This window comes from Acaromyces ingoldii (genome assembly GCF_003144295.1).
Source record: "Acaromyces ingoldii strain MCA 4198 unplaced genomic scaffold FA10scaffold_4, whole genome shotgun sequence".
NCBI lineage: Eukaryota > Fungi > Basidiomycota > Exobasidiomycetes > Exobasidiales > Cryptobasidiaceae > Acaromyces > Acaromyces ingoldii.
In genome coordinates, this window is record NW_020290250.1 from 591,811 (window position 1) to 616,086 (window position 24,276).

General features: G+C 56.9%; 12 protein-coding genes across 12 annotated transcripts; 6 read left to right on the forward strand and 6 right to left on the reverse strand.

Annotated features, from left to right (window-relative positions):
- Position 1: 1 nt before the first annotated feature.
- Positions 2–3,855, reverse strand: FA10DRAFT_136404 (hypothetical protein). The gene is made up of 6 exons (XM_025518010.1): positions 3,570–3,855; positions 3,157–3,512; positions 1,050–3,095; positions 550–988; positions 238–494; positions 2–178 (listed from the first exon to the last, which is right to left on the reverse strand). Exons 1-6 carry the CDS (start codon positions 3,822–3,824, stop codon positions 85–87), a joined length of 3,447 nt encoding a protein of 1,148 aa, XP_025376323.1. The 5' UTR covers positions 3,825–3,855; the 3' UTR covers positions 2–84.
- A 308-nt stretch (positions 3,856–4,163) lies between these two features.
- On the reverse strand, positions 4,164–6,259 carry FA10DRAFT_287018 (hypothetical protein; the record flags this gene model as incomplete). Its single annotated transcript, XM_025524117.1, has 2 exons — positions 4,164–5,994; positions 6,081–6,259. 2 exons carry the CDS (start codon positions 6,257–6,259, stop codon positions 4,164–4,166), a joined length of 2,010 nt encoding a protein of 669 aa, XP_025376324.1.
- A 261-nt stretch (positions 6,260–6,520) lies between these two features.
- Positions 6,521–7,371, forward strand: FA10DRAFT_272366 (hypothetical protein; the record flags this gene model as incomplete). Its single annotated transcript, XM_025523128.1, has 3 exons — positions 6,521–7,111; positions 7,174–7,219; positions 7,274–7,371. 3 exons carry the CDS (start codon positions 6,521–6,523, stop codon positions 7,369–7,371), a joined length of 735 nt encoding a protein of 244 aa, XP_025376325.1.
- FA10DRAFT_302500 (kinesin-domain-containing protein) lies at positions 7,274–11,089 on the reverse strand. Its single transcript, XM_025525127.1, has 3 exons — positions 10,599–11,089; positions 10,442–10,543; positions 7,274–10,379 (listed from the first exon to the last, which is right to left on the reverse strand). The coding sequence occupies exons 1-3, from the start codon at positions 11,004–11,006 to the stop codon at positions 7,473–7,475; spliced, it is 3,417 nt and encodes a 1,138-aa protein (XP_025376326.1). The 5' UTR covers positions 11,007–11,089; the 3' UTR covers positions 7,274–7,472.
- Positions 11,090–11,548: 459 nt separating this feature from the next.
- FA10DRAFT_267724 (glutathione S-transferase) lies at positions 11,549–12,544 on the forward strand. The gene is made up of 2 exons (XM_025522031.1): positions 11,549–12,122; positions 12,184–12,544. The coding sequence occupies exons 1-2, from the start codon at positions 11,741–11,743 to the stop codon at positions 12,480–12,482; spliced, it is 681 nt and encodes a 226-aa protein (XP_025376327.1). The 5' UTR covers positions 11,549–11,740; the 3' UTR covers positions 12,483–12,544.
- Positions 12,545–12,651: 107 nt separating this feature from the next.
- On the forward strand, positions 12,652–13,842 carry FA10DRAFT_267725 (glutathione S-transferase). The gene is made up of 3 exons (XM_025522032.1): positions 12,652–13,004; positions 13,079–13,357; positions 13,424–13,842. Exons 1-3 carry the CDS (start codon positions 12,769–12,771, stop codon positions 13,611–13,613), a joined length of 705 nt encoding a protein of 234 aa, XP_025376328.1. The 5' UTR covers positions 12,652–12,768; the 3' UTR covers positions 13,614–13,842.
- Positions 13,843–14,343: 501 nt separating this feature from the next.
- On the forward strand, positions 14,344–15,690 carry FA10DRAFT_267726 (hypothetical protein). The gene is made up of 3 exons (XM_025522033.1): positions 14,344–14,759; positions 14,822–15,037; positions 15,124–15,690. The coding sequence occupies exons 1-3, from the start codon at positions 14,658–14,660 to the stop codon at positions 15,352–15,354; spliced, it is 549 nt and encodes a 182-aa protein (XP_025376329.1). The 5' UTR covers positions 14,344–14,657; the 3' UTR covers positions 15,355–15,690.
- FA10DRAFT_267727 (hypothetical protein) lies at positions 15,536–17,142 on the reverse strand. Its single transcript, XM_025522034.1, has 2 exons — positions 16,721–17,142; positions 15,536–16,643 (listed from the first exon to the last, which is right to left on the reverse strand). Exons 1-2 carry the CDS (start codon positions 17,088–17,090, stop codon positions 15,793–15,795), a joined length of 1,221 nt encoding a protein of 406 aa, XP_025376330.1. The 5' UTR covers positions 17,091–17,142; the 3' UTR covers positions 15,536–15,792.
- A 141-nt stretch (positions 17,143–17,283) lies between these two features.
- FA10DRAFT_267728 (RRS1-domain-containing protein) lies at positions 17,284–18,373 on the forward strand. Its single transcript, XM_025522035.1, has one exon. The coding sequence runs from the start codon at positions 17,351–17,353 to the stop codon at positions 18,320–18,322; it is 972 nt and encodes a 323-aa protein (XP_025376331.1). The 5' UTR covers positions 17,284–17,350; the 3' UTR covers positions 18,323–18,373.
- Positions 18,304–21,315, reverse strand: FA10DRAFT_267729 (PH domain-like protein). The gene is made up of 3 exons (XM_025522036.1): positions 20,789–21,315; positions 20,657–20,719; positions 18,304–20,592 (listed from the first exon to the last, which is right to left on the reverse strand). Exons 1-3 carry the CDS (start codon positions 21,089–21,091, stop codon positions 18,460–18,462), a joined length of 2,499 nt encoding a protein of 832 aa, XP_025376332.1. The 5' UTR covers positions 21,092–21,315; the 3' UTR covers positions 18,304–18,459.
- Positions 21,316–21,487: 172 nt separating this feature from the next.
- FA10DRAFT_267730 (hypothetical protein) lies at positions 21,488–22,346 on the forward strand. The gene is made up of 4 exons (XM_025522037.1): positions 21,488–21,651; positions 21,722–21,741; positions 21,813–21,928; positions 21,995–22,346. Exons 1-4 carry the CDS (start codon positions 21,540–21,542, stop codon positions 22,098–22,100), a joined length of 354 nt encoding a protein of 117 aa, XP_025376333.1. The 5' UTR covers positions 21,488–21,539; the 3' UTR covers positions 22,101–22,346.
- FA10DRAFT_242494 (hypothetical protein) lies at positions 22,119–24,231 on the reverse strand. The gene is made up of 2 exons (XM_025519281.1): positions 24,134–24,231; positions 22,119–24,070 (listed from the first exon to the last, which is right to left on the reverse strand). Exons 1-2 carry the CDS (start codon positions 24,169–24,171, stop codon positions 22,132–22,134), a joined length of 1,977 nt encoding a protein of 658 aa, XP_025376334.1. The 5' UTR covers positions 24,172–24,231; the 3' UTR covers positions 22,119–22,131.
- Between the last annotated feature and the right edge of the window lie 45 nt (positions 24,232–24,276).

Consider the following 24,276-nt stretch of genomic DNA (forward strand, 5'->3'; position numbering starts at 1 on the left):
CAGATAAAGGAGGCAACTGTGGTATATTTGACGATTCGCTAGGCATACAATGTGTGAAACTACAGCATAATTACAAGTCTGCACTTAGCCATCCAGGGCGCTCACAGCCTCGAGGCAGGCCGTTGCCAGGTCACAAGTCGTCAGACGGTCGCGAATCAATCTGGTCACAGTTTCAGTACTATAAGAGTGGCGGAGAAGTCAGCTACGAACCTTGGCGGAGACTGATAAGAAACTCACTCGACTGGACCGTAAATCTTGTCCACCCAGACGTTGTTCGAATCAAAAAGCGGCTCCGACGTCTCGACGAGCGATTGAAGTCCGCACAGCACCCTAATGAAGACCTTCGACTTCACTTTTGGCATCAGCACGGTCGCACAGAGGCGTATGTGCCCATCATGCATGTCGACATCGGTCGGGAAGTGCGAGGTGAGGAGATCTCGCATCCAGGCCAATTGGCGTCGACGGACCCAGGCGACCGTGACAATCCGAATGGCCTGCGTGCACCTTTGTCAGCTTGCTGGAGAGAAGTGGCACTGCAATTCTGCTCACCTCGTTGACTTTCCACTCTGAATCAAGGGTGCGAGATTCAGCAACGAGCTTCCGGGAAAGGGCTTCACTAGTGAACTCCTCAAAAATGTCGAAAGTGCTTCCCTTGGCGGGTTGTAGTCTCAAGGTCTTTAACGAGCCCGTGGTTGGGCTAATGTCGAAGCGGACTTCAACCCGGTTTTCAAGGACCATATCGAGAACACGACCGTCGAGTCTCTTGAGCTTCCACCCATGCAGCATCTCCTGCTGTTGGATTTCTCTGGCGAGCCTCTCCGCTTCGGACTCTGTGCAGTCGCGGATCGCCTCGGCGGCTTCATGTGCCTCGTCAATGGCGTCTCGCGTAAGTCTTTGCTTGTCCTGCTGCTCTGCTAGTCTCGCCCTGACCCGAGAAAGCTCTTCCTTTCGATTCTTGTATTCTGCCTCGTACTCGCGAAGGAAGCCACTACAAAAGAGGTCAGCGCGTCAATTAAACCAACCAAGCTGCAGCACAGCATGTAACTCACGCAACCTCCTCAATGTCATTATGCATCGTCATCATAGCCGTTTGATCCCCGCCCTCGATTGCTGCCTTTCGCTTCCTCTCGAGTTCCAGCTGTCTCTTGAGCTCCGCATGTCGCTCTCTCAAATTCGGCAGAACGCGCCCCACCAGCGCTTTGCCGTTGTCAATGACTTTAAGATCTTCGTGCAGACCTTCGCGAGCGTCTCGCAGCCGCTGCAGGGTTCCGTCGTCGAATTGGATATCTGCTCGCCAGCCGTAGTAAGACATTCTCGCCCTTGCTCTCGCAGCCGACTTCTGAACCTTGAACGACGCAATCGCATTAGCCTTGTCTGTTGGAGAAGTGATGGCAAGAAAGTCTCCGACGTATGCTGGTGGTCGTGCGACAAAGCTCTTCTCATGTTCTGCTGCCGTATCTCGGCCATCGTCGACAGTCTGCTTGATCACCTCGCAAGCTTCGAGCAGCGAGTCAAGCATAGGCAGAACGCCCGCTGTTGCTTGAACCATCCGGCTGCTATTGTCAACGCGGTCTTGGCCCGATGGCCTAGCTGTCAATGGCTTCTTGACAGGTCGATCTAGCTCGAGAAAGCCGACGTCGATCTTCTCAAAGAAATCTTTCATCGAAACGGGCTTTGTCTGAGGGAGACTCTCCGAGTCGAGAGCAGGCGCAATTGAGCTGTCATGGACCTCGCTGGCTCGATGCGACGTGCGGAGCGGTCGAGGTGTCGGAAATCCTGGATTGATCGGAGGTTGGTCCAAAGGTCGAGGAACTGAAATGCGTCGGGCTGGGGAATGGACGTAACCCGGCGAAGGATGACCTCCTCGCAGTGACTGACGGAACCGCGTCGGACTCTTTGCTTGCTTGTTGGGAGACGAGCTGGTCTCAGTGACCGATGAGGAATTCGCGTGGTGCTTTGCTGTCGGGGTAGAGGAGCCTTCCCGCCTCGCTAAGGACTTGCGCGTGGCCTCACTCATCATCTTCTGTGGAGGTGTCTCTTCCACTGACTTGTTGCAGTACTCATGCCCCTTTCGAGACGGAGATGTCGGTGCTGACACTCTCGAAGCTCTCTTGATTGATGCTGTGGACGTCGTCTGGGGCAACAGGTAAGGGTGCTTATGTGGTGAAGTCGGAGAGACATTGAGCTGCGCTCGAGGTGTCTTTGACGGTGAGCTCGAGTGCGGTACATGAATCGTCGTTGCTTGTCTCTTGTCTGGTGAGGACGAAAGGTGCCGCATGCTAAGCGGTAGTGTGGCAGGTTGCGTCACCACTCGCTTCGTCGGCGAAGTGATAATACGCCCGTGGAGTTGTGTCATCTCCATGCCTGTCGCATCGCCCGTGACATCCATGTCGATCGAGCTCGCGTCGTCGTCGTCAATTTCGGATCCGAGATCTCCAGGGCTCTCGTCTTCCCTCTCCTCCTCTAGCTCGCCCAAGGGCTGTGTGAACTCCATTGACTGTTCATCACCTTCCCCTTGCCCAAGAAGCCCGACGCTACTGCGTCTTGTCTTATGTCTGACTCCTCCAAAAGTCCCCGTAAGCTCCATCGTGTCTCCCTCGTCGGCCTCCGTGTCCATAGTGTCATCATTGTGGAGGGTCGAAGCGCGCCTCACACGGGTATCATTGAGAGACCGCCCACGGGCAACAGTGAAGTCCATCGTAACGCTCCCGTCATCGTCGTCTTCCTCGCTGTCGCCCTCCGATTGCATCGAATGCCTGGTCGAGTCGCGCATGTAAGCCGACGTCAGGTCCATGTCGCTGTCCATCGTCGCGTCGCCGGTAGGATCCTCTCTTCGCCCGCCCGTCACTGTGACTGCCTGTGCCACAACTGGTTCGGTGGACAGGGCGCGATCCACCTCCTCCTCTTCCTCGGACTCAGAATCAGAATCTAAGTCGTCAGAGTCAGAGTCGCTATCGCTGTCACTGTCGATATCCATGTTGGATGATCCATTTGAGCTAGCTTGCGATGTCGATAGCGATTCATCGGCGGGAGGCATGGGCTCCGGTTCGCCGATGGGTCGCAGACGCATCGTTGGCTCGTCTCGCTCGAAAGCTCTGTGCATTGCGCCAGGTTCACTCAGAGCTAGCATGAGAAGCTCAGAAAATTCACACTCACGTCTTTTCCTGAATGGGATTGAAGGTAACCCTTCTCTGCCGGCGCACTTCAGTGGGCTCATCCAGAGGTCCCTCGTCTCTGTCCGCTTTGGAACCGTAGGAGGTCAGATTGGTTGTGACGTTTCTCAATGCCGAAGAGGCGCTCTTCCTCGTTCGGTTCCGGCTTTTTCCAGGTGAAGTGGCAACAGCCAGGTCCATCATTTCAACCAGCTCAGCACCCCCCAGCGCTTCGATGCTTCCCAGCGAAGAAGAGGAGACCAATGGTCGCTTGATAGGGACCGGTGGAATTTCCAGGTTGGTTGGGCTCTCAAACTTCTGCGGTGGGGCCGAGCGGATCGACGACTTGCGCGGACCCGGCTGCTATGTATTGTCAGTAGTCCATTTCACCGTTGCGCTATAACAATCGCCACCCACCACATGACGACGGCTTGTCGCTTCCGCGTCAAGGTCTTCTCTTCGAAGCTTCTCGCCTCCTATGCTGTGTCTGGACAGCTTGTGGGGCCTATCTTTGTTCTCGTTCGTCGAAGATGAGGGCGCCATTGAATTCCGCTTGGTAGATGGGATCCTCGTCGAGGAAGAGTTGGATACTGACGAGGAAGACAGGGGAACAGGTGCCCCTATAGAGCGGCGCACCTGGCCTCTGGGCGACCTTCGAGGGCTGTCGTCCATCTTGATGTTCAATGGGTCGTGTCGGTGCAAGACAAGGCAGACCAACACTCCGCGCCGTCTCTCTACCCGTCTGTGGACGCGTCAATCACGTGGAAATTTGTTGTTGATTTCTCCCTCGTCAAGCCTTCACCGACCGTACGTCGCGTCTTACACCGGTAATTGGTACGAGGCTTTGCGTTCAAAGCAAAGTGGGTGGACTTCTAGTGTCGAGAAGCCATTGAGTGGTGATGCATGCTATTAGTACAACGATGCTATGGCAAAACACAGATCCTGTAATGTATGTATGCCTTGTCCCCGCGCGCCTGCAAGCAGCCGAATCGAGGCATTCGAAGGAGAAGCTCAAGGCCAAGGACCCTTGCCGCCTCCTGCTCTCTCCTCGAAGAGCTTGATCCTTTGCTTCAGTTCAAAGTAGGCGGCCCCCCCGAGGTGGACGACGGATCGCGGAGCCTTGACTCCATAGTGGAGTCTCGGTTTTTTCATCAGTCCTTGCTCTGCGAGACGTTCATCAAGCAAGGCCTGCAGTCTTCCAAGTGCCTCGCGGTCTTTATCCTTCAGACCCAAGCGGATTCTTTGGACAAAGTCGCCGGCGCCGTCTGCGCTGAACACTACATTCGTCCTTCCTCGCCCATCGTCTTTTCCTGATGCCCTTATCTGGGTCTGCATGCGACCAGCCGCTTCGATCCCCGGCGCGTCCCAGCCATAGAGCGCAGCAATGGCATCGCGAAGCTCAACGGCAAAAGAAGGGGCCAAGTCCCGGTCCGATCTCTCTGTCCACGCGCCCTTCTTCTCCCGAGGCCATCCGCCAGTGTCGAAGGCGTCGCTGGTCCTGCCCTTTGCCTCTGAATCACCAGGGACGCCCTTTTCGTCCGATGTGCGGTCTTCCTCGCCTGAAGAAAAGCGAGCTCTTCTGAACCAAGGTACGTCGTCCTCTTTTGGACCTTCAATAGGGTCCCACGCGAGATGGACAAACTCCAGGCGACCAGGATGCGATTCCTTGAGCAATGTGTCGGCTGCCGGCTCCCCATGATGGCTTTCGATGGGTTGCAGACGCGGTAAGGAGCTGCGGGTCATAGCTGCGCTCCTGCCTGCCCCTCGCGGTGGGGCAGCATGCCTTGGTCCGGTGTGCGAGAAGCTTGCCGGCTCATCCATTTGTGGCCCGGCATCGACGGCAACCTCGAAGGTGACCTCTTGGAGGAATGGACGGAGCCTCAATGCGGTGCTCTCGACTGGCTTGAAACTGAATTTCCTCGTGTCGTACCGCAAATGGCTAATTTGAGGGCTAGGATTTAGGCGCCAGTGGTCGTTTTCGTTTCCGTCAAAGTGAGGCAGGGGAACACCGGCGAGCGGCGATGTAGCATCTACGCCAGTGAGGTACACTCGGCGCAGATGGGGTGCAGCGCCGACTATGCCCGTCGTGATCCCTCTGAGACGATCCCATCCGAGCTCTGTGGAGCTATAGCCGCCGCGCAACACAGCCCACAGCTCCCTCACTTGTGGAAAGTGTACCGACTCCCTCCTTGTCTGTCTTGTCGGGGCACCGAGATAGCTTGACACAGAAAGATCGTCCAGCAGCTCTTGTCTGACTAGTTCGGTCGACTCTTCAGGGCCCAACGCCAGGATCCGGATCGCCGGCAGGAGTGTGAGGACTCGACCTGGCTCGAGCGTCTCGGCCACATTCGTGCCTGAGCTACCTTTCGCGAACGTCAAGGTATGCCCTTTGATACGACAGACGGACCTTATGTCGCAGCAGAGTGTATTGATCGACATCGACGCTGATAGATCAATGAAGACGTTCTTGACGTCGTTCCAAATATTCCCGTAGGATATGGGCTCGCACTGCTGAACGAAATGCTGATTCCCAGCAGGACGGATGCTAATTGCGGTGATGTCCAGCCCTCGAGTGACATCGCGGAAAACGACCTCATCGACCTTTGCCACGATTCTCCAAAAGTGGAGAAATTGCGCCGCCGTAGTGATTACGACCGTCTCCCATCGCTGCTTTATGGTCCAGTGACAGGCGAGCTTGGATGTGAACGCGAGAGCGTAAGCCGAATAGCGATCTGTACGCGCCGCCTCTTGGAATATTATGCGCAGCAGCTCGGGCGGAAGTCGTGGTTTGTCATCGACTCCGTCCATCTTGTCCTTCCTTTGCCCCCGGCCTTCCTTCTGGCTATGACGATAACAATCGTCGGAGCGCCAACTTTATCTGCAGCTCAATGTGCTGCCGAGCAAGCGGGCAGCTATGACTTGACCTACACTGGAAGTCGACTCGTTTCACCCTGTGCCTGTCTCCGTGCCAGGTACTCCTTCTTCTTTGCCGTGTTGCCAACCTTGACGAAATAGTAGCTACTGCCGGTGACAAAGGTCAGCAGCGCCCAACCGATGAAGATCTGCCGTGGCGTTCCACGTGCTCCTGTGCCACTCCCGACGGCCATGCTCTTTTCCCTTGTCGTGAGCACCGATGCGCAGTGCAGAAAAGCCGAATCTCTTTCCTTCTTGTCTCTTCGTGAGGGTGACGATCAATCTTCATCGAACGTAAAGAGAACCGGCCTTGCCTGTCCGTGCGAGCACACACGTGATATGTCGCAAGGCGGTTGGTCCTCTCGGTGGAGGCCTACCTATCTTCGACCCATTGCATTCTCTTCCACCGTCACCGCCAGGCCAGTCTCTTTCATCGACCAAAAAAGCATACCAATATGGCTCTTCCACCTCCTCTGCGTGCGCTAGGAATCGGCGAGTTCAATGCACCTCATTCGCTTGAGATGTACCTCGACTACTTGTGCCCTTTCTCCAACAAGCAGCTCCAGGGCGTCTACGAACATCTGCTTCCTCTCATCTTTGAACCTTCGTCGCCCTACTATGGCAAGGTGCGCATCATCTTGCGGCCTTACCCGCAGCCCTGGCACAGCAGCGCTCCCATTCTTGCGGAAGCTGCCCTTGCCATTGCTCGTCTGGCCGAGCCCTCGGGCAAGAATGCCGTGGAAGAGACGAACAACCTCGTCGACCCCAAGCTCAATGCCTTCTGGGTCTTTTCGCGCGAAGTCATGAAGAACCAGGAAGCCTACTTTGACGGGCCCAGCCGGACCAAAAACCCAGATCAAATCCGTGGCGACTTTGTCAACCTCGCCGTCGCGACGCTGGGCGAGCAGCCCAAGCGGGAAAAGGGCAAGCCGCTCGTCAAGTCGCATGAACGTGGCATGCCCTTGGGCCAGGCGGTCAAGAATCTCGTCAGAGTCGAGCCTGAGGGCAATGCTGGCAGTGCAGTCGCCCCGGATCTCAAGTACTGCGTGAGTATATCAGTGTACCGCGACTCGCAAAGACGTAATGTTGCTGACTCGAGTCCCTTCAGGTCAAGATTGGCCGTCAAAACGGCATTCACGTCACGCCGACGATGAGTGAGTTCAACTCTCATATTGGAGCCATTGTAATGAAGCTGAACGCAGACACAGTCTGGAACGGCCTCGTCGAGCCATCGATTTCGTCCTCGTATGGGGAAAAAGAGTGGAAGGATTTCCTCGAGAAGCACATCGGTGGAGGTCAAAAGTGACTAGAGAAAAGCACGCTCAACATCAGCAGTGGTAAATTGTGAGAGAAACCGTAAAGTATATGTGTTTGGAAGACAAGGTCGAGAATCTCAGACACGGGCGTCTAGCGCACCGACTTGACTGATGAAGAAGCGCCAGAAGCGCCTCTTATCTGCCGGGAGCTGTTGCTCCTCTGCATGGCCTCGACGAGGCTGCTGTCGCCGACGCGGTCCATGATTTCCTCCTCGTCGATGCCTCTCTTTGCCTTGCCTAGAACGCGCTTCTTCTTCGATGGGCTTCCCTTCTCGACGACGAGGTCTGCCTCGCTACTGTCGCTCAAGTCAAGCGTCATCGTCGAAGTGGTCTCGTTTGCCCTACGCGAGGTCACGTCGGACATCGGGGCAGCCGAAAAGAGGCCCTTGGCCTGCTTCTTTGTTGCTGCTGCCGGTTTGGGCGTAGCTGCTACGCTCTTTCTTGCCGTGCTCGCTCTCTTCTTCTTTGGTTCCTCGATTTCGAAGCTCGAGTCGCCGTCCTCATCGCTCGCATTGTCTTGTTCCTTCGTTAGGCTGAACGACTCGTCTTCTTCATCGAAGTCGTCTTCTTCCTCTTCGTCGGAATGCTCGTCAGATCCCTCCTCCTCTTCCTCGTCCGCCCCCTCGAAGTCACCCTCTTCACTGCCTTCCGCATCTTCATCGCTGCCGTCGGCATCCTCTTCACCGACATCTTCCTCGAGTCGGCTGTGCTCCTCAAGAGACTCGTCCATTGCACCGCTCACGGCACTAGCCATGCTTTCGTCTGCATCTTCTGCTCTCGTTTTCTCAATTGGACCAGGCTTGAGCACCTTCTCTTCATCATCGTCTGAGCTTTCTTCCTCTTCCTCCTCATCCTCTTCTTCGTCGACATCCCCGATGGCGTCGTCCGGTCGACTTTGAATCCCCAGCGACTTCGACAGCTCGCCGTCTTCTTCCTCTTCCTCCTCTTCCTCTTCTTCTTCTTCTTCGTCCGAATCGACTGGCTTTCTCGGCGTCTCAAATCGCTTTCTCAGTCGCTCATGTTCGCCTCTGTTGGCTCGGACGAGAATGTCGAGCTTTCGATTGACAAACTCCTCATTGTGCTCTGCGTCGCTGAGGAGGCGCTGGTTGAAGATCCGCTCCATTTCGAGCAGCCTCGCGCCCATCTCCTCTGCCATTTCTTCGCGCACCTCTGCCTCAATCTGGGCGCAGCGGAGCTCCGAGAGATGCAGGTTGGCCCGTGCCTCTTCGTAGAGCGACATGAGATGATCGACAAAGCCGTCCGTCTCGTTGTCGGCCTCGTCATCGTCGAGGAACATGTCCGATGTCGACTCTCCCTCAAAGATCGTGACTTCGGTGTCCAGCTTCTGCTCGGGTTTGACGACGGCGGCCGACTGCTGCTGCTGCTGCTGTTGCTTGTTGTCGGCACCAACAGGAGCCCTCTTTGCATTGTCTTTTTTAGCTGCCGCACCACCTGCGACCACAGCTTTCGCGGTAGCCTCCGTCTCTGCCGGAGCCTTTGACGGCGACGTCTTGGGTGTTGGGATGAGGCTCCTCAGGCTTGGATGGACGAATCTGCCGAGGTTGCCCGTTGGTTGGCCCCTCACCGTCGTCTGTATCTCTTTTGCATTGGCACTGAAGCGCATAACATGGCTGTTCTCATCAAAGCCAGTGTCGTATGGGTTGGCGTTCACGATCATGACGGCTTTTCCCTCGCCTGTAAAGAAGCTCTGGAAGAGCTCGGTGAGCTTCGAGTGGCGAAAGGGAACAATGGACGGCCGTCGTTTGGTGGTGCTGCTAGTACCGCTGGCCATCGGGATGGACGAGGGAGCAGACCGCGCTCCTCCTGCACTTGGGCCGGTTGAAGCACTCGACAAAGCGACAGCGTTGATAGGGGCAAAGGAGGCGGCCATGCGCTGCTGATTCTTGCGCAGTGTCTCGAGGCATTGGCCCAGACACATGAGGCTCTTGTTGATGTTGCCCGTCTCTTTGAGTCGTTCACCCGTCACGGCGGAGTTGCCCAACCGTTCACTTCCGGCAAGGTCAACAATGCTGAGTCTGCTCACGCTGCATGATGCGCTCGCGTCCTTGTCGGGGCCGAGCATGGCCATTTCGCCGGCATGTTGCCGAATGATCTTGACGGTGAAGACACCATGGCTTCTCGACGAGGCACGGTTGGCCATTGTTCCAAAGACGGCTCGATTCTCTTGCCCTCGGCGGAGGATCTCGTGGGCCTCTTCAGCCGAGCTGACCTTGATCTCGCGCAAACCGGCCAGATACTTTGAACCTGCTTCTGCATCGTTTTTCAGGGCCAGCGGCCTCCTCTGCAGGAGGATGGGTCCGTCCCCAGGCGAGTTGGCCGTGTTGAAAATCGACCAGTTGGAGCCTAATTGGGAGCTGCTGCGGGTCATACCCATCATAGAACTCCTTCCGCTCGTTGTCGTCGCAGGCGGGGCAGCATCGAGCAGGTCAAAAATCTTCTCGTTGTAGACTTCGACGTAGCTGACCCAAACGCTGTAGCGGTAGTTGCGGTCCACCTTTACCGTCGTATCATCGTGTTCATGAAGGGCGAAGGTCTTGTCGTTTGCCGGCAATCTCTTGGTCAAGCCTGGGATAGAGAAGGGGTTGAAGAAAGGTCTGGAAGTAGTAGCCTGTTGAGCGGCTTCTTCGGGAGGCACAACCCCGACGCCAGAAAAGCCGTAAGGTCGAATGTCCGAGTCACTCTCAAGGCTCTTGATACTATTGAAAATAACGTCCATGCTTCGAGGAAGGATGCCAGCCTGGCCTGGCCCGCTGCTTCCTTGGACGGTGTAGCTCTTGCCGCTGTTTGTGACACCGTACGTGAAGACGAGGCCGCTTTCGCCTTGAAGCAGGCCGTCAACCATGGGTAGGGTCGTGTCTTTGAAAAAGGAAGACTGGGACACGGATGTTTCACCAGGAAAGACGCGGGAGAAGGCGTACTTTGTTGGGGGTGCCATGGCATGAATGCGCGCTCGCGACGCAGAGATGGGCATCGAGGGCTGTCTCGATGGGTGAGCTTCCGCTTTCCCTCTGCATGGTACACAAGCTGAATCAAGCTCACATTCTTTGGAGGGGTCATGAGCACTTCGGTTTCGCTGATAACCTGGATGTAGGGGTCCTGTTCGACTCCATCCTGAGGTGCTGGCCGAATCCTTAGAAATGCCTGCGTCGCTTGTTATCAGTAGCTGGTCATGCTAGAGCGGTGAAGCTCATCTTACCTTGAGTGGCTCACTGTCCTCTTTGTCCGCGTCGGTGGAGAAGGACTTTGTCTTTGCGCGCTTGATAGGTGATAACGATGAATTAGAGGCCTTGTTAGTGAGGCTAGCAGCTGTCTTTGCTGTCTGGGTCTTTGTGTCGCCCCTGTTGGCGCTAATCGCTCTGGCCCTCGCCAGCGCACTCGTTGGAGGTCCCTTCGCTGTGGTTGCTTTCGGAGTTGGCCTGGTCTTCGGCGTGGTAGTAGAATTTTTGGGCATTGAGGAGCTCATCTTGCTCGAGCTCGGGCTCGCCGTGGAGTTGGCCGCAGACGAGGCTGCGCTGCTCCGCGAAGTAGCGTTCGATCGTGTCTGTCTCGTTCGTTTGCCAGCTCCCACGCCCGCCGACTCCGTCGAAGCCTTTCGGGCCGTCATGTTGGCTGTCTGTACGGTCAAGCGCAGTCGTGAAGGGGGTTGCTACAGTCTGAAGATTGCTGCCGGTCAGTAGTGGTAGAGTTGGTTCATCCGAACAACACTTTTTGGACAATTGAAATTCTAGCCTGGGCGGGCGCGTCGGCGCACGTGCGCGCTTCTCTTGAGCTGGTGCCAAAACCACATAAGCAGCGAGCAAAGGCCGTCACAGCCCAGGAAAGGCAGCTAGCTACCTTTATTTCGAGCTCACGAGCTGTATATCCCGCACCGAAGCCACCTAGCGTCTCGGGCTCAGGATCTTCTCAAATCTATAATGTGTCTTGATGAGCGGCTGGAATCTCTTCCTACTTCCGAGGTCATGGGGTGCCGTCGAATGTACAGGTTCTGTGATTGATAGTGATCTGGTAGCAAGCTAATTTCGTGCCGCTCGGCCATACCGTGAAGGTAGCATAGCATCTGCAAGTAATGGGTCTACTCCACTTGGCCCCACTCGGGTTTCCTCCCACCCTTTTCCCTGGGTGCCCTCGCTTCTTGAACGTGCGTTAATTAGTCTAACGGACAACGGGGTTCGGACAGAGGATTTCCAGGCCTCCACCGCTGAGAAGTGAAGAAACTCGGGTGTTCGTGTGTGTGCCACATAAGTCAAAGGTTACTAACCCTCTCGGGACCCAGTGCTTCCCGTATATAAAGACGATTGGAACTCAAAATCGTCTTCATTGTCAAAACAGAAACCAATCATGGCACCTCAATTCACCCTCTACTCGCACCGCGGCCCCGGCCCCAATCCGCTCAAGACGGCCCTCGTCCTGGAGAAGCTCGGCCTCACATTCGAAGTCGTAGCCCTCGACTTCGGTGATGACCCCGAGAAGGGCGTAAAGGGCGAGAAGTTCCTCAAGGTCAATCCCAATGGCCGTGTGCCAGCGCTGGTGGACCACAACAACAGCGACTTCTGCATCTGGGAATCGGGAGCCACGATGGTGTACCTGGCAGAGAAGTACGACAAGACGGGCTCGATCTACGGCAAAGATGTAGAGGAGAAGGCCATTGTCATGCAATGGCTGACGCATCAGCTCAGCGGCCTCGGACCCGTCCAGGGCAATGTCAACTTTGCCTACCACTGTCAGTTATGCCTCTGTGCGCCGCTTTGTAGAAAGGAAGCTAATGCAGTGTATCACGACAGACTGGGAGGGCGCTTACGGCGAGAAGGCGAGCAAGTCAGTCTTTACGCGCTTCGAGGGCGAGACGCACCGCCTTTACCAGATCCTTGACGACCAGCTCGCTCGTCAGGCTCAGCGCGGATCGCAGTGGATTGCCCTCGATCGCCCGACCTTGGCCGACTTCGCCTTCTACCCCTGGGTAAACATCGCTGGATTTGGCAAAATCGACCTAAGCCCATACAAGAACGTGAACAAGTGGCTCGACGCTCTCAAGAACGATAAGCAGGTCCAAGCTGCTGACTCGAAGCTGCCAAAGTCTTAGTCCTGTCCACCTGCCCTATGTAGTCTCAGACGTTCGTGCAATTGGATCACATTCACGAAGAGATTATGCTCCTTGAGCGCTTCATTACCGTACCATGAGCGTCTCGCGCTTTGGAATATCTGGAGCTTGTAACGCGAAGAAGTCTTGAGCGCTAGAAATCTCCCTCCACCTCCGCTTTCTTCGTAAAGAAAGAGCGCAAGTTGAGAGCGCTCATTTTCTTCTCCACAGCCCCGGGCAAGGTCTCGTTCGTCCCATCCTCTTGCACAGGTGAATGACTTTGCACAGTATGCCAGCCCCTACGCTGTTTTGCTTGGAGAACTCGCGGGCATTCCGCGTCGCATGGCTCGCAAACGAACTTGGCGTCGACCTCAACGTCCGCTATTACCCACGCATCGAAGGCAAGAAGGCAGTCCCCGAGATGGCCAGGGATTCGGGCTACACGCTCGGCAAATCGCCCTGCATCCAGGACGCGGGGCCCAAGGGCGAAGAGCTCTCCGTTGTTGAGAGCGGCAACTGCATGCAGTAAGTCTTACCGTTGCGCCTCTTTGCACTTGAAGAGATGGACACCTTCCAACCGTGACGAAACGCAATGACAGATATCTGGCCGAGCGTTACAAGCCCGGCTCACCACTCTTCCCGTCCACGGACAACTTTGCAGCACGCACGGCCGTGATTGGCTGGATCGACTTTGCGGAAACGATCATGACGCACAGCCTCCCCATCATCTATGCACAGTGGTTCGCGAGGCCAGGCGACGAGGGCGCAGTGGAGAATTTTGCCGACAAGGCCTCGGGCAACGTGCACAAAGATCTTGCCCTTGCCGAGGAAGCTCTTCAAAAGGGCCAGTACCTGTGTGGTGATGCCTTCACTGCTGCGTGAGTTCTAAACTGTCTCACTTGCCCTATGGTGAGCTCCGTGTTGACTCAGGAAGCTACCGATAGAGACATTGCCGTGGCGTTCAGCTGCGAGTACGTCATCGTCAAGAAAGTCGGCATCAAGGACGGTGAATCTGATTTTCCAAAGGTCGTGGCGTGGCTCAAACGCCTCGAAGAGAGGGAAGCATACAGAAAGACGTACGACGAGACGATCAAGAGCGGGGTCAAGTACGACTTCAACATGCTCAAGCTGTAGTTTCAGTAGTCTTTGAGAGGGAATTGAGGAGAAGGAGGAGGTTCAGTGATGAGATCAGAAATCTTCTTCCTGCCTACAACGTCCACACATTCGCATTGCACCCACGTCAAAATGCTACATCACTTGAAGGCCGCTACGCATCCTCGTCGCGCCTCGCTCTCCCCATAGTGAACCAACATTTTCTCAATCGATGTTCTCATTCAATTGTCTTTAGAGGTCAGCGTCACAGTCACGGTCAGACCAATGTGACTGCTGCACCGTTCGAAGGTTTGACCTTCACAGCACCCTCCGCTCTGTAATTTCTCCGAATTTATCCTGCTTGTCACGCCGCACAACCGTAAGTAGAGCTCATCACGGATAGCTGGGAGCTTGGAACCGAGCCTGCCGAGATGACAGGGCTATTGTTAGTATAACAGAGACCATTGATGCCGTTGGCTGGCAGAAGTAGGGCGGAAGTCGAGCTCAGTCGCAAGCCGAAGGCGCCACAAGCCTTTCTCGGGATGTGAGAGGAAGCCAATTGCTTATCGTTATTACCCACACGCTCACTTACGGTGCGGCCGTGTTCCAAGCGGAGATCGAGCAATTGGTGTACAGCCATATAGATCTCTCTATGGAAGCGGAGTCTATCGCCCGCCCTCGGTCAGGCCACTTCCAGTCAGGCCACTTTGGTGCCTCCAAGCCAAAAGGTCAAAAATAATAGCGCATTTCTCACTACTGCCCGGCGATAGAAATAAATTTCGAAAAGGCCTCATGCGTTCGCCCTGGACGCCACTTGAGGGTACCGGCTGGTATGAGAGAATTCCGCGGGCATCTTAGCAGAACCCGGTTGTTAGGCCAACCCCGCTCGGACCACTATTATATGATGTAGTGGCATGAGAGACCTCCGTAGGCGGTTGCGCAGAAGGTGCCGGACAAGGTCTGGTCTCAGCTGGTCAAACGCACCGTAGCGTATTAATAATGGGTAGATCCCAGGCCGAACATCCTCCTAGGTAGACCTCCCCAAGCTCTCTCTCTCTCTCGCATCTTACAACTACCTTTTCAAGCATGCTTTTCGTTAAGACACTCCTCAGCGTCTCTGCCTTCGCGGCGAGTCAAGTTATGGCCGCGACTCAGATGGTCCAAGTGGGACAAGACGGCGGATACAGTGTGAGCAAAATTGCCCCCTTCCTTTTGAGGCGCAGTCCAGAATCTGAGGACCCTCCCTACAGTTTGCTCCCAACACCGTTACTGCCGGTCAGGGTGACACAGTCGTGTTCCAATTTCACGCTTCGATCCACAATGTGGTGCAATCGGCCGGTTCGGACGCAGCGGGTGCATGCCAACGCGGCGCTTTTGGTACCGCCATCATGATGGATGGCACCAGCTACACACTGCCCATTAACAGCACGGACCCCGTCTACATTCACTGCGGTCCTCACTGCCAGGTCAGTCCCCCTTTCTCATTGTTCTTTCACCGCTACTGTGGCGAGTCTGCTGACAAGGCGAGCCGCACACGCACACTCAACGACAGAGCGAGGGCATGGTCATGGTCATCAACCCGCCGAGTGCCAACACCTTCGCCCAATTCCAGAGCGCCGCGACCGGCCAGGCAGCTTCGTCATCGAGCAGCAGCGCCCCTGCCGCCACTTCGAGTGCCGCCGGAAAGAGCGATGGCGCCTCGCTGGGCCTCGACACGCCCTCTCGTTGGGTCCAGTACGGCGCTGTGGGCCTGTCCCTCCTCGTCGGCGCCTTCTTCGTCTGAAGCAAGGCTTCCGACATTCGTAGCCTCCGCTGCTCCCTTCACCTTTTCATCAATCACCGTCAATGCTCTCCAACTCTGCTTTCTCTTCTTCAGTAATGCGCTGATGTTCTTGGCTTGCACAAAAAGATTGAGCCACCGTGATTTCAGGGTCAAAAAAAACTTTCTACAAGTTGACTGGCTTGCTCTTCGGCGTCGACTTTTGACACTTCACCTGACCGATCTTCATACTGCAGAAAGAAAAAGGCGAGCTTCCAAGATCTTAAAAGGCCAGAAGCCTTGATGAATATGTCGCGGGACCCCTCCTCTCTCAGCTCATACACAGCGTTTGCGTCCAGTAAAAGTTAGGTCGGTGTCTGTCTCCCTAAGGCTCATTTAATTTTTCGTTGAGGTATTGTACACGAGAGGGAGAGAAATGAGGGGGGCAGCGAGAAGGGGCCATCAGACAGCACCCGTCCTGGCCGCATGAAGCTGCACAGCAGCCAGCGCGCTGATCTCGGCGAGCGTCTTGCTGCTCTCGTCGAGCTGGCCGAGAAGCATGGTGCTCTCGAGTCGGCTAGGCTCGGCCGGCAGCTTGAACAGCCGGTTGACGTCCTCGATGGGAAGCGGAGCCAAACCCTGCGCCTCTCGTGCGGCGTTCTCGGCCTTCTTGCGTGCAAGATAGGCATCGGCCCGGGTCCTCTCGCGCGCAAGCTGGCGGCTCTGGTAGCCCACGACACCAGCCTCGTTGGAGTGTTCGTCGAGGGCCTCGAGTGTTGCTTCGAGCGACGAGGAAAGAACAGGCGTATGAGCCAAGGTAAGGAGGGAGTGTGGGTGGGTAATGGGTGCCGTGGGAGGGTGGGCGAGCAACTGAGCGCTGGTCGGTGGCAGCAACGCAGGTCCTCGGGGCACGGGGGTCGAGAGCGTGGCAAGGAATGCGTCGAGGAGCGCCGTGTTGTGCAGCGAGACGGGAATCTCCTGGAGGATGTTGGAAAAGGTGAGCTTGTGGTCGATGAGGTTCTGGGCCGTAAACTTTGTGCGTCGGTGAGCGTCGATGAAGGATGGAGAGAGGCGGTACGCCTTGACGACGGTGTTTCCAATGGCCGATTGGGCCAGGTCATGGATCAGGAGAACACCCTTATTTTTGCCGCTCGCACTGTCACGTTCCATCAGCCCAGAGATCGCGCCCATGCCATCAACGATGGACGTCGAAAGGAAGCTTCCAAGGAAGCAGGACCGGTACAAGCCCACGGGGTTCGCGTCAGCGTTGACGTCTCGGAGCAGGCGCACCATCTGCGACGTGTAGCGGGCAGCTGCAAGGTAAATCACACATCAAGTCAGCTTCCAAGCCTTCTCCAGCTGGTGAAAGATCGATGCGCAGACGACTCACCTGCCTTGGCGCCCTTGTCGTTCTCGTCGTCATCGTCGTTGCCGCCGCTGCCACCCCCTCCGAGGCTACCCTTTGGAAGCGCAAAGACGTTGCTGACCTCGAGCGCCGAGTCGATCTCGAGACCCAGGAGCACACCGGGCGCAACGTTCGGGTGGGCATCCCTCGAGTGCTTGACGATCTTTGTCAGTGCGAGACCATCCAGCCTGATTGCGTTGATCGTGTCGGAGTCGAGGCCCAGTGCCGCCGCCTCGTCTTCGGTCAGCGGCGGGAGCGTGCTCGCAGCGGGCTGCTCAGCAGCGGCTTGCTCGGCGGCATTGATGTTGGCAGCGGCCGCAATGGCCGCCGATGTTCGAGGCGCTGCAGCAGACATTTGCGAAAATAAAGAGAGAGTGGCAGTCGCTCGTCTTCGTGTCTAGGTTCAAAGCCAGGAAGGAGAAGAATGCCCTCCCCCTTCGCGCGCGCGCGCGCTCTCTTTCTCTGCGGTGTCGGCATTGCAAGACTCGGCCGAAATTTTTTCCCTCTGGTAGGAATTTTTGGAAATTTTGCCTACTGCCTTCTCCTTTGCCGTGAATTTGCCTCGCTGCTCTCTTTCGTCCTCTATTTACCCAGGGAAAGACACGAAAGGACATCATGACAGAGAGCGAAGCGAGCACGTCTACGCATCTGGCCGTCGACGCAGGCCTTCTCTGCTCGACGGACTCTTCGAACCTGGACGCTTCGCAGTACAACAGCACCTCCGGCCGGGAAGCCTACCTCCTGGGCCGGACACTGGCGAGCACGCAGGCGCTTGTCCGATCGCTGTATGCCCTCCCCCGCGTCCAGCACCCCGACCACGGCCCATTGGCCTCGCTTCCGCTCCCCACATACCCGTACCTACCGCGCGAGAAGCCGCTGCCGAAGCCGCGCGTCGAAACGAAATGGGAGAAGTTTGCGAAGCGCAAGGGCATCGAGAACAAGAAGCGCGACAAGCTCGTCTGGGACGAGGAGCGCAAGGAGTGGGTGCCCCGATGGGGCTACAAGGGCAAGAACAAGGACGTCGAGGAGCAGTGGATCCATGAGATTCCTGCATCAAAGGGCGACGACTTCGATCCGGCAAAGGAGGCCAAGAGGGCAAGGAGGCAGCGGACAGTGCAGAACGAGGCGCAGAGGCTCAGAAACGTGGCGAGGGCTGAGCAGTCGTCGGCCAGGGCAGCACCGAGCGTCAACAAGGGTCAGACGGAGTACCATACCCCGCAGGCTGCCGCCAAGCGCAGGGCCGAGCGCGATGAGCGCGCAAAGCAGCTCGACCAGGACGTGCGCAGAGGCAAGATCAGCACCGCCAGCATGGGCAAATTTGACCGGGCACTGCAGGGAGAGGAGAAACAAAAGGGCCTCAAGCGCAAGTTTGAACCAAACGAGATCGACACGAAGCAGGAGAGGGCCTCCCACCTGCACCTGCTCAACAAGCTGGGAAATGCGCCGCCCGCGACAAAGTCCAAGCAGCCAAAGACGAGCGACGAGGTCAACATCCGAAAGGCTGTCAAATTCGCATCCGACGGCAAGGGCCATACCGCCTTCAACAAGGGAGGTGGCAAGGCAGCCGGAAAAAAGGCGCGGAAGTAACAGTCACATTGTCATCTGCTCAATTGGAAACGAATTAATCACATGCATACCTATGAGACCCGGTCTCGATAGAGGAGGGACACAGAAGAGAGGAGGGGAGATGCAGAGGGAAGGAAATTAAGTGGAAATGAAGACAATCACCGATCCGTCGCGGTCACGCTGCCCGTGAGCGTTGAAAAGCTGCTGCTGCTCGCTGGGGCCCTTTGAGGCTTGTGTGGAAGAGACTCGCCGGTGGTGGACGAGCTTCCAGGCGCCGTAGGAGCCTGTGTTTGTGAGAATCCGCTGCCGCCCGCAGAAGGCGACGTGAGCTGGGCGGAAGAATCTGCGTTTGAGCCAGGCGAGGTCAATGGAGCTGCGTTGCCACCACTAGAGGCTGAAGCTGCTGCAGGAGCAGCGCCGCCGCCGCCGCCGTTGTTAACGTTTCTCATGTGCGCCAAGAGGGCCTGAAGCGCGCTCAGCCACTTGATCTCCTCTTCCTCCGACGGTGCACACACGACGTAGGTCCGCTTTGGGGTGATGATCTTGAAGCAATTCTCCTTCTTCCTCTTTGGAGGATTGCCCTGGTGCTGATCGTGCTTTGCTGCGCCGCCGGCCGCAGTCGCGTCGCCCGCTGCGCCACTGCCCCCCGCGGCGCCACTTCCACCACCGCCGCCACCACCACTACCACCAACTGCACCGCCGGTGACAGTGCTGGCAACGGCTCCTGCCGCGGCCCCAATGAAGCTTGCCCGCCGTTCGGGGTTTGGTGTTGGCGTGCTGGCCTCAACGTGCGGCGTGGAGGCGCTTGTCGACTCCGTGTTGGCAGACGAGCCCGTAAAGCCGCTCCCACCCGCCCTTCCGGCGTCTGACTCAGAGGCTTGGGACCCAAGGCTGAAGGACAAGCTGCCCGCTGCAGGAGGCGATTGAAGCCCCGTCGGGCTAGATGGAGCCGGAATACTCCCTACTCCTGTTCCACCCACCCCTGGGCCTGGTCCCACACCTAACCCCGCCCCTGCTCCTGCTCCTGCTCCTAACCCTGCACCTGCACCTCCATTAGCAGGCTGCTTCTTCGAGGATGTGTACTCGATTGCATCGAGGATGGAGCTGAGGGGAATCTGACGATGGGGCTTGCCGTCCATGTGGCTTCGCGTGTAGGTGAGCTGGTTGCCCGTAAGGATAAACCAGCGCTTCCTCCAGTGCTTTCGCCGGTTGCTCTGCTTCATGAGATAGCCTTGGTGGATGACCTTGTTGGGATCCTTGAGGAAGATTGCGCTTATCGGCGGCCTGGACGTCTGCTCCTGCGACTGTTGCTGTAGCTGCTGCTGCTGCTGTGCAGGCTGCTGCTGCTGAGCTGACTGCTGCTGCGCAGAGTGGTGTGCCTGCTGCTGATGAACCGCACTCGACGAGGGCAATGGCATGGCTCGGTCCGCTGTCTCGCCCTCGTCCCAGTCCTCTCCTTCATCGTCCTCTTCGCTGCTCGAGACAACAAGGTTCTGCCCGCCCTGCGGGGGGGAGCCCACGGCGGCAGTCCAGCCCGTCGTTGTGCCTTCGCCACCGCTGCTGCCCACCGAGGGGTCTCTGTTGTCTGTCGGCCTGTTCTTCGAGGATTGACGGCTTCGGCGAATCGCGCTTTCGCTCCATTCGCCGCCCGAGTGGCTCTGTGGGCTGTGCCCTCCGCTGCTGACAGCATCGCCACCGGCACGCAGGGGCTGATGCTGACCATGAATGTGCAGGCCACTGCCACCGCGGCTCGGGCTGCTGGCCATACTCTGGCCGGTAGAGCTGGCGTAGCTGAGACCGAATTGCTCCGCTCCTCCGTTCCACGGACCGCCAGTGTCGCTGTCGGACGTGGCGGTGAGTGGGCTGACGATGACAGGGTGGTTGCCAGACGGCGAGGTGGCGGTCCGTGGCTGAGCAGGTGACGAATAAACGCCCTTTCCGGGAATAACAATGTTGATGGGAGAAGCGCTGTTCGCACCCGATGCTGTGGACGGCAACGACTGGTTGGCCTGTCGATCGGCAGGCTGCAATTTAGGACTCGTCGAAGATTTAGGCGAGCCAACGTTCATGGCGGCCATATCCTGCGTAAGGGTGCTCCGCTGCCTGACCTGCTCCCGAACCTCTCGCAACGCATCGACCCAAGACTGCATCTCCTTTGCATTTGCGGCGCGCACATAGTACTGCCTCTTGGACGTGACGATGCCAAAGCAGCTGTCACTGCGCTTGGTGAGCGTGATGGGTGCGATGGTATGGACATCGACCATGTCGATGAAGCGCAGTAGTTGGTATTCCTGCATGGATTCCGTATCAGCATCCTCATTGGAGGTGGGATCACACAAATGACGCTCCGCTCACCTTTTCGTTCTTGTAGTAGCAAAGCTTTGATGAGCGAAGTGCGAACCACCTCTTCTTCCAATTCTAGCGCCACGGGCAAAAAATAGTCGGCAGTGAGCTTCTCATGTCTCCGAGCCAAAGCCATTTACTCACCTTTCTCTTCTCGCCCCTCTTCATCAGATAGCCGCTTTTGACGGTCGTCTCGCTCATCAAATCTTCACCTGCACCCGCTGCCTCGTCTCCCTCCTCATCGTCTTCATCTCCATCGCCATCGTCTCCGTCGTAGGCGCCCTCGTCGTCGTCGAACTCCTCATCGTCTGCAGAGAATCCTCTTGTCGAGTGGGAGCGCTGCCTGGACCTTGAAGAGCTCTGAACAGACGACGAGCGAGCGCTCTGCGCTGGACGGCTCGCATAAGAGGACGAAGGGCCGTCATCGGAGTGCTGGCCTGGCGCCATCGTCGCCGTCGTCATCTGAGTCTTTTTCCGGATCTCTTTTGTCCGCAGACGGGTCCCCTTGTGCTTCGATGCTGCCGCTTGTGGGCTGGGTGCAACTCTCTCCCCTTTAAATCTGGCAAGCAGGTCACCGCGAGGACTGCTGAGCGTCGCACAGATTCAAGCGGCAGAACAGCCTGCACCTACGGTCGAAAAGGGTCCTAGTCTTGTCCTGCAAAAAAAAGGCGGGGGGAGTGGGTAACACACGGACCTGGCGACTGGAGGCGCTTGCACGTGTTTGTGCAAAAAAGCGTCCGAATCGACAAATCGATCCGGTAGTGACATAATTTCTGACAAAATCCGACACATGGCTTTTGAAGGCAACTCCCCACCGCTTCCATCGCCAGAGCGAGCGCAAAGCTAGGCTCCATTTCTCGACACCAGACAAGAGAGAGATAGCGATAGATCCACGATGCTGTCTTCCAGGATCGCCACGGCCGCGTCGGCCTCTCGGAGGTCTGTCTCTGCCAGCCTGATGCAGAGGCGATTCGCTTCGGGCGGAGGCGGATACAACCAGCCGACTGGTGAGTTCCACGACGTGAGCCTCTCGCGCCCATCGACAACAGCTTGCTTACTTTTACTCCTCCTTGACAGGCCACCTCTTCGGCGAAAAGGTTAAATCCTTCCTTTCCCACACTCTATAAGTGAGCGATCAGATAGCCTGACCTAATTTTTGTCCATACAGCCACCACCGCCGGGCACAAAGCGAGCAAAGGAGGACTGGGAAAACCTTTGGACGTACGGCATGTTCGGAGGCATGGCCTTTGGCGGCGTCCTTCTCTTCTACAAGCCCGACACCAGGTGAGCTTGCTGCCTTTGTTTGCGCTGCTGTACATGTGATCGAGACAACTAATGCGTTCTTGACAGCATCCAAACCTGGGCCATGGCTGAGGCGAAGAAGCGACTGGAGGAGAGCGGCGAGGTCTGGCAGTACAAGCCAAGCCCCAACTCGGGTCACCCTAATGGCGTCTAAGGCAGATGGGAGAAGCAAAGAACGAAGAATTTTATCCAATTCGGTATTCAAGAGTGACATTCCAAAGCATACCACGCCCAAAGTCTGCTTTCTTTACGCTTGCATGGCCACTGTCAAGAGGGTAAGGGGACTGGTCAGTCTGGAAAAAGTGCAGGAAGAAGCGAGGCAACCCACTTAAGCTTCCAACAAACGTGAGGATCAGCCGCTGCCTCAGCTCGACGATGTCCTCGGGAACCAAGAAGATGAGAGCGCCGAGCTTGCGAGCAATGGAGATGGCGAGCTTGGCATTCATTCTGCACTCTTCCTCGTTTGCGCCGGGCGTGACGAGGCTATAGTCGACAATGCCCTTTCTCAGGCCGTCGAGGAGATCGAGGAAGAAGACTGCATTCTTGATCGACGGATCCTTGAACGAGCGCATCGTCGAGGTCTTGCCATTCTGCTTGACGACGTTGTTGGCCCAAGCAATCATGTCCTGGTCCGTCACGCCCTTTCCGCCCTTGCCGAGAGACCTCAGCGTGTTTGAGATGTTGAGCCTCATGAGCTGCCAGACCAGGCCGAGGGTCAAAGTGCGTGTGCCGTCGACAATGTCTGCGCCTTGAATGCCAACAATGTGCATCTGATTCGCCTTTGCCAGGTCCACTGCGTAGTTGGTGTTTTCCACCATCTTGAACCGGCTCAATTCTTGGCCTTCTTTCGGCTTGCTGACCCGACGCCAAGCAACGCAACCAGGCACGACCTTGTCAAAGGCCTGAAGAATAACCGTACCATCCTTGAGGTCCTCAAAGAGATTGTATACACCCGGGTCGACATCGAGCGAGTTGAGCCAGAGAGTAAAGACTCGCGCCTCTCGCTCGCCTTCGGCGTCGAAGTCCTCAATCTCCATTGGCGGTGGCTCCTCGAGCGCATCCAAGCAAGGCCATGTGTTGAAGAGGTGGGCGACGAAGGCCAGGTTGAGCTTGGGGTTGCCGGCCACCATGGATCCAGGTGTCAGGTACTTGCGGCAGCCAATGGCGTCTGCACGCTGCAGCACCATCTCGGCACGCTGTAGAAGATCCGTCTGCTGGAGCGGGGCCCGGTCACACGACTCTGGCTTGAGCTGATTAAGAAGCACCGTGTAGTTCTCGCCGTCGGACACGTCCTTGCCGAAGTTGTGCACCCTGCGAGGCCAGTTGGCAGCCTTGAGGTGGTAGTTGAACCATCGGAGCAGGATCTGGTCGGGCGGCAGCCGAAGAAACTCTTCGAGCGTCTCGCCTTCGTCGAGGAGGCGGTACAGCTCCGGGTGGTTCTTCAAGTCAATCTTGGAAAGCAAACCTCTCCGGATGATCTGCCAGACGAGTCCCAGGATGAGGTGTTCCTTTCCATCGATGAGGTCTTGGGCGCCGACGTTGACGACGGAGCAGCCGATGGCCTTGGCGGACGTGATGACGATGTTGTTGTTTTCCGTTTGCTGGAATGCATTGGGACCCTTGCCACCCTTGCCCACGTTGAGTACACGTTCGTCGATAGTGTCAGGGACTGCATCGTTGATGAGCTTGCACAGAACAAGACCGTCTCTGCACTCGTCAAAGAGCTGGAAGGTGTCGGTGGGGATCGGAAGCCTGCTGCCAATGTGCGCATCGCCAGCGAGGCTCGAGTTGATGTGCCTTGTGAATTCAGTACGCTCATCCTCGTTGATCGTGTGCTGCACGCTGGCATTGCTCCCTTTCACAGTCACTTTGCCCTTGGTGACCGCGCCTGCACTCGCGTTTCTTCCCGCCCGGAGTTTGGCCAGCAGATCGACGTAGTCCTCGAGCTCCACACGGCCAGAAGAGTCGAGGTTGACCTCCTTGAGCGTCTCGCGCACCTGATCGTAATTTGCATCGCCAGAGTCCTGCACGGCCTTCATGACACTCTGCCGGTCCACGCTTCCCTTGTCATCGATGTCGATGGACCGGAACTTGCCAATGAGGCCCATCATCTCCTCTTGGGAGCTGGATTGCACAGTCAGCCTCTCAACTCTGCCATCCCTGTGCTCAGAGTCAGGCCACACTTACAACTGAGGATATTTCCGCTGAAGCTTGATGGCCTCCATCGTTGTTGAATCGCGAGCAGGAGCACCTGTTGCAACTTGCTATCAGTCGCTTGGTGGTGCGAAGGACCGATCACTCAGCCCAGGAAACGGGAGGCCGTGCGTGCG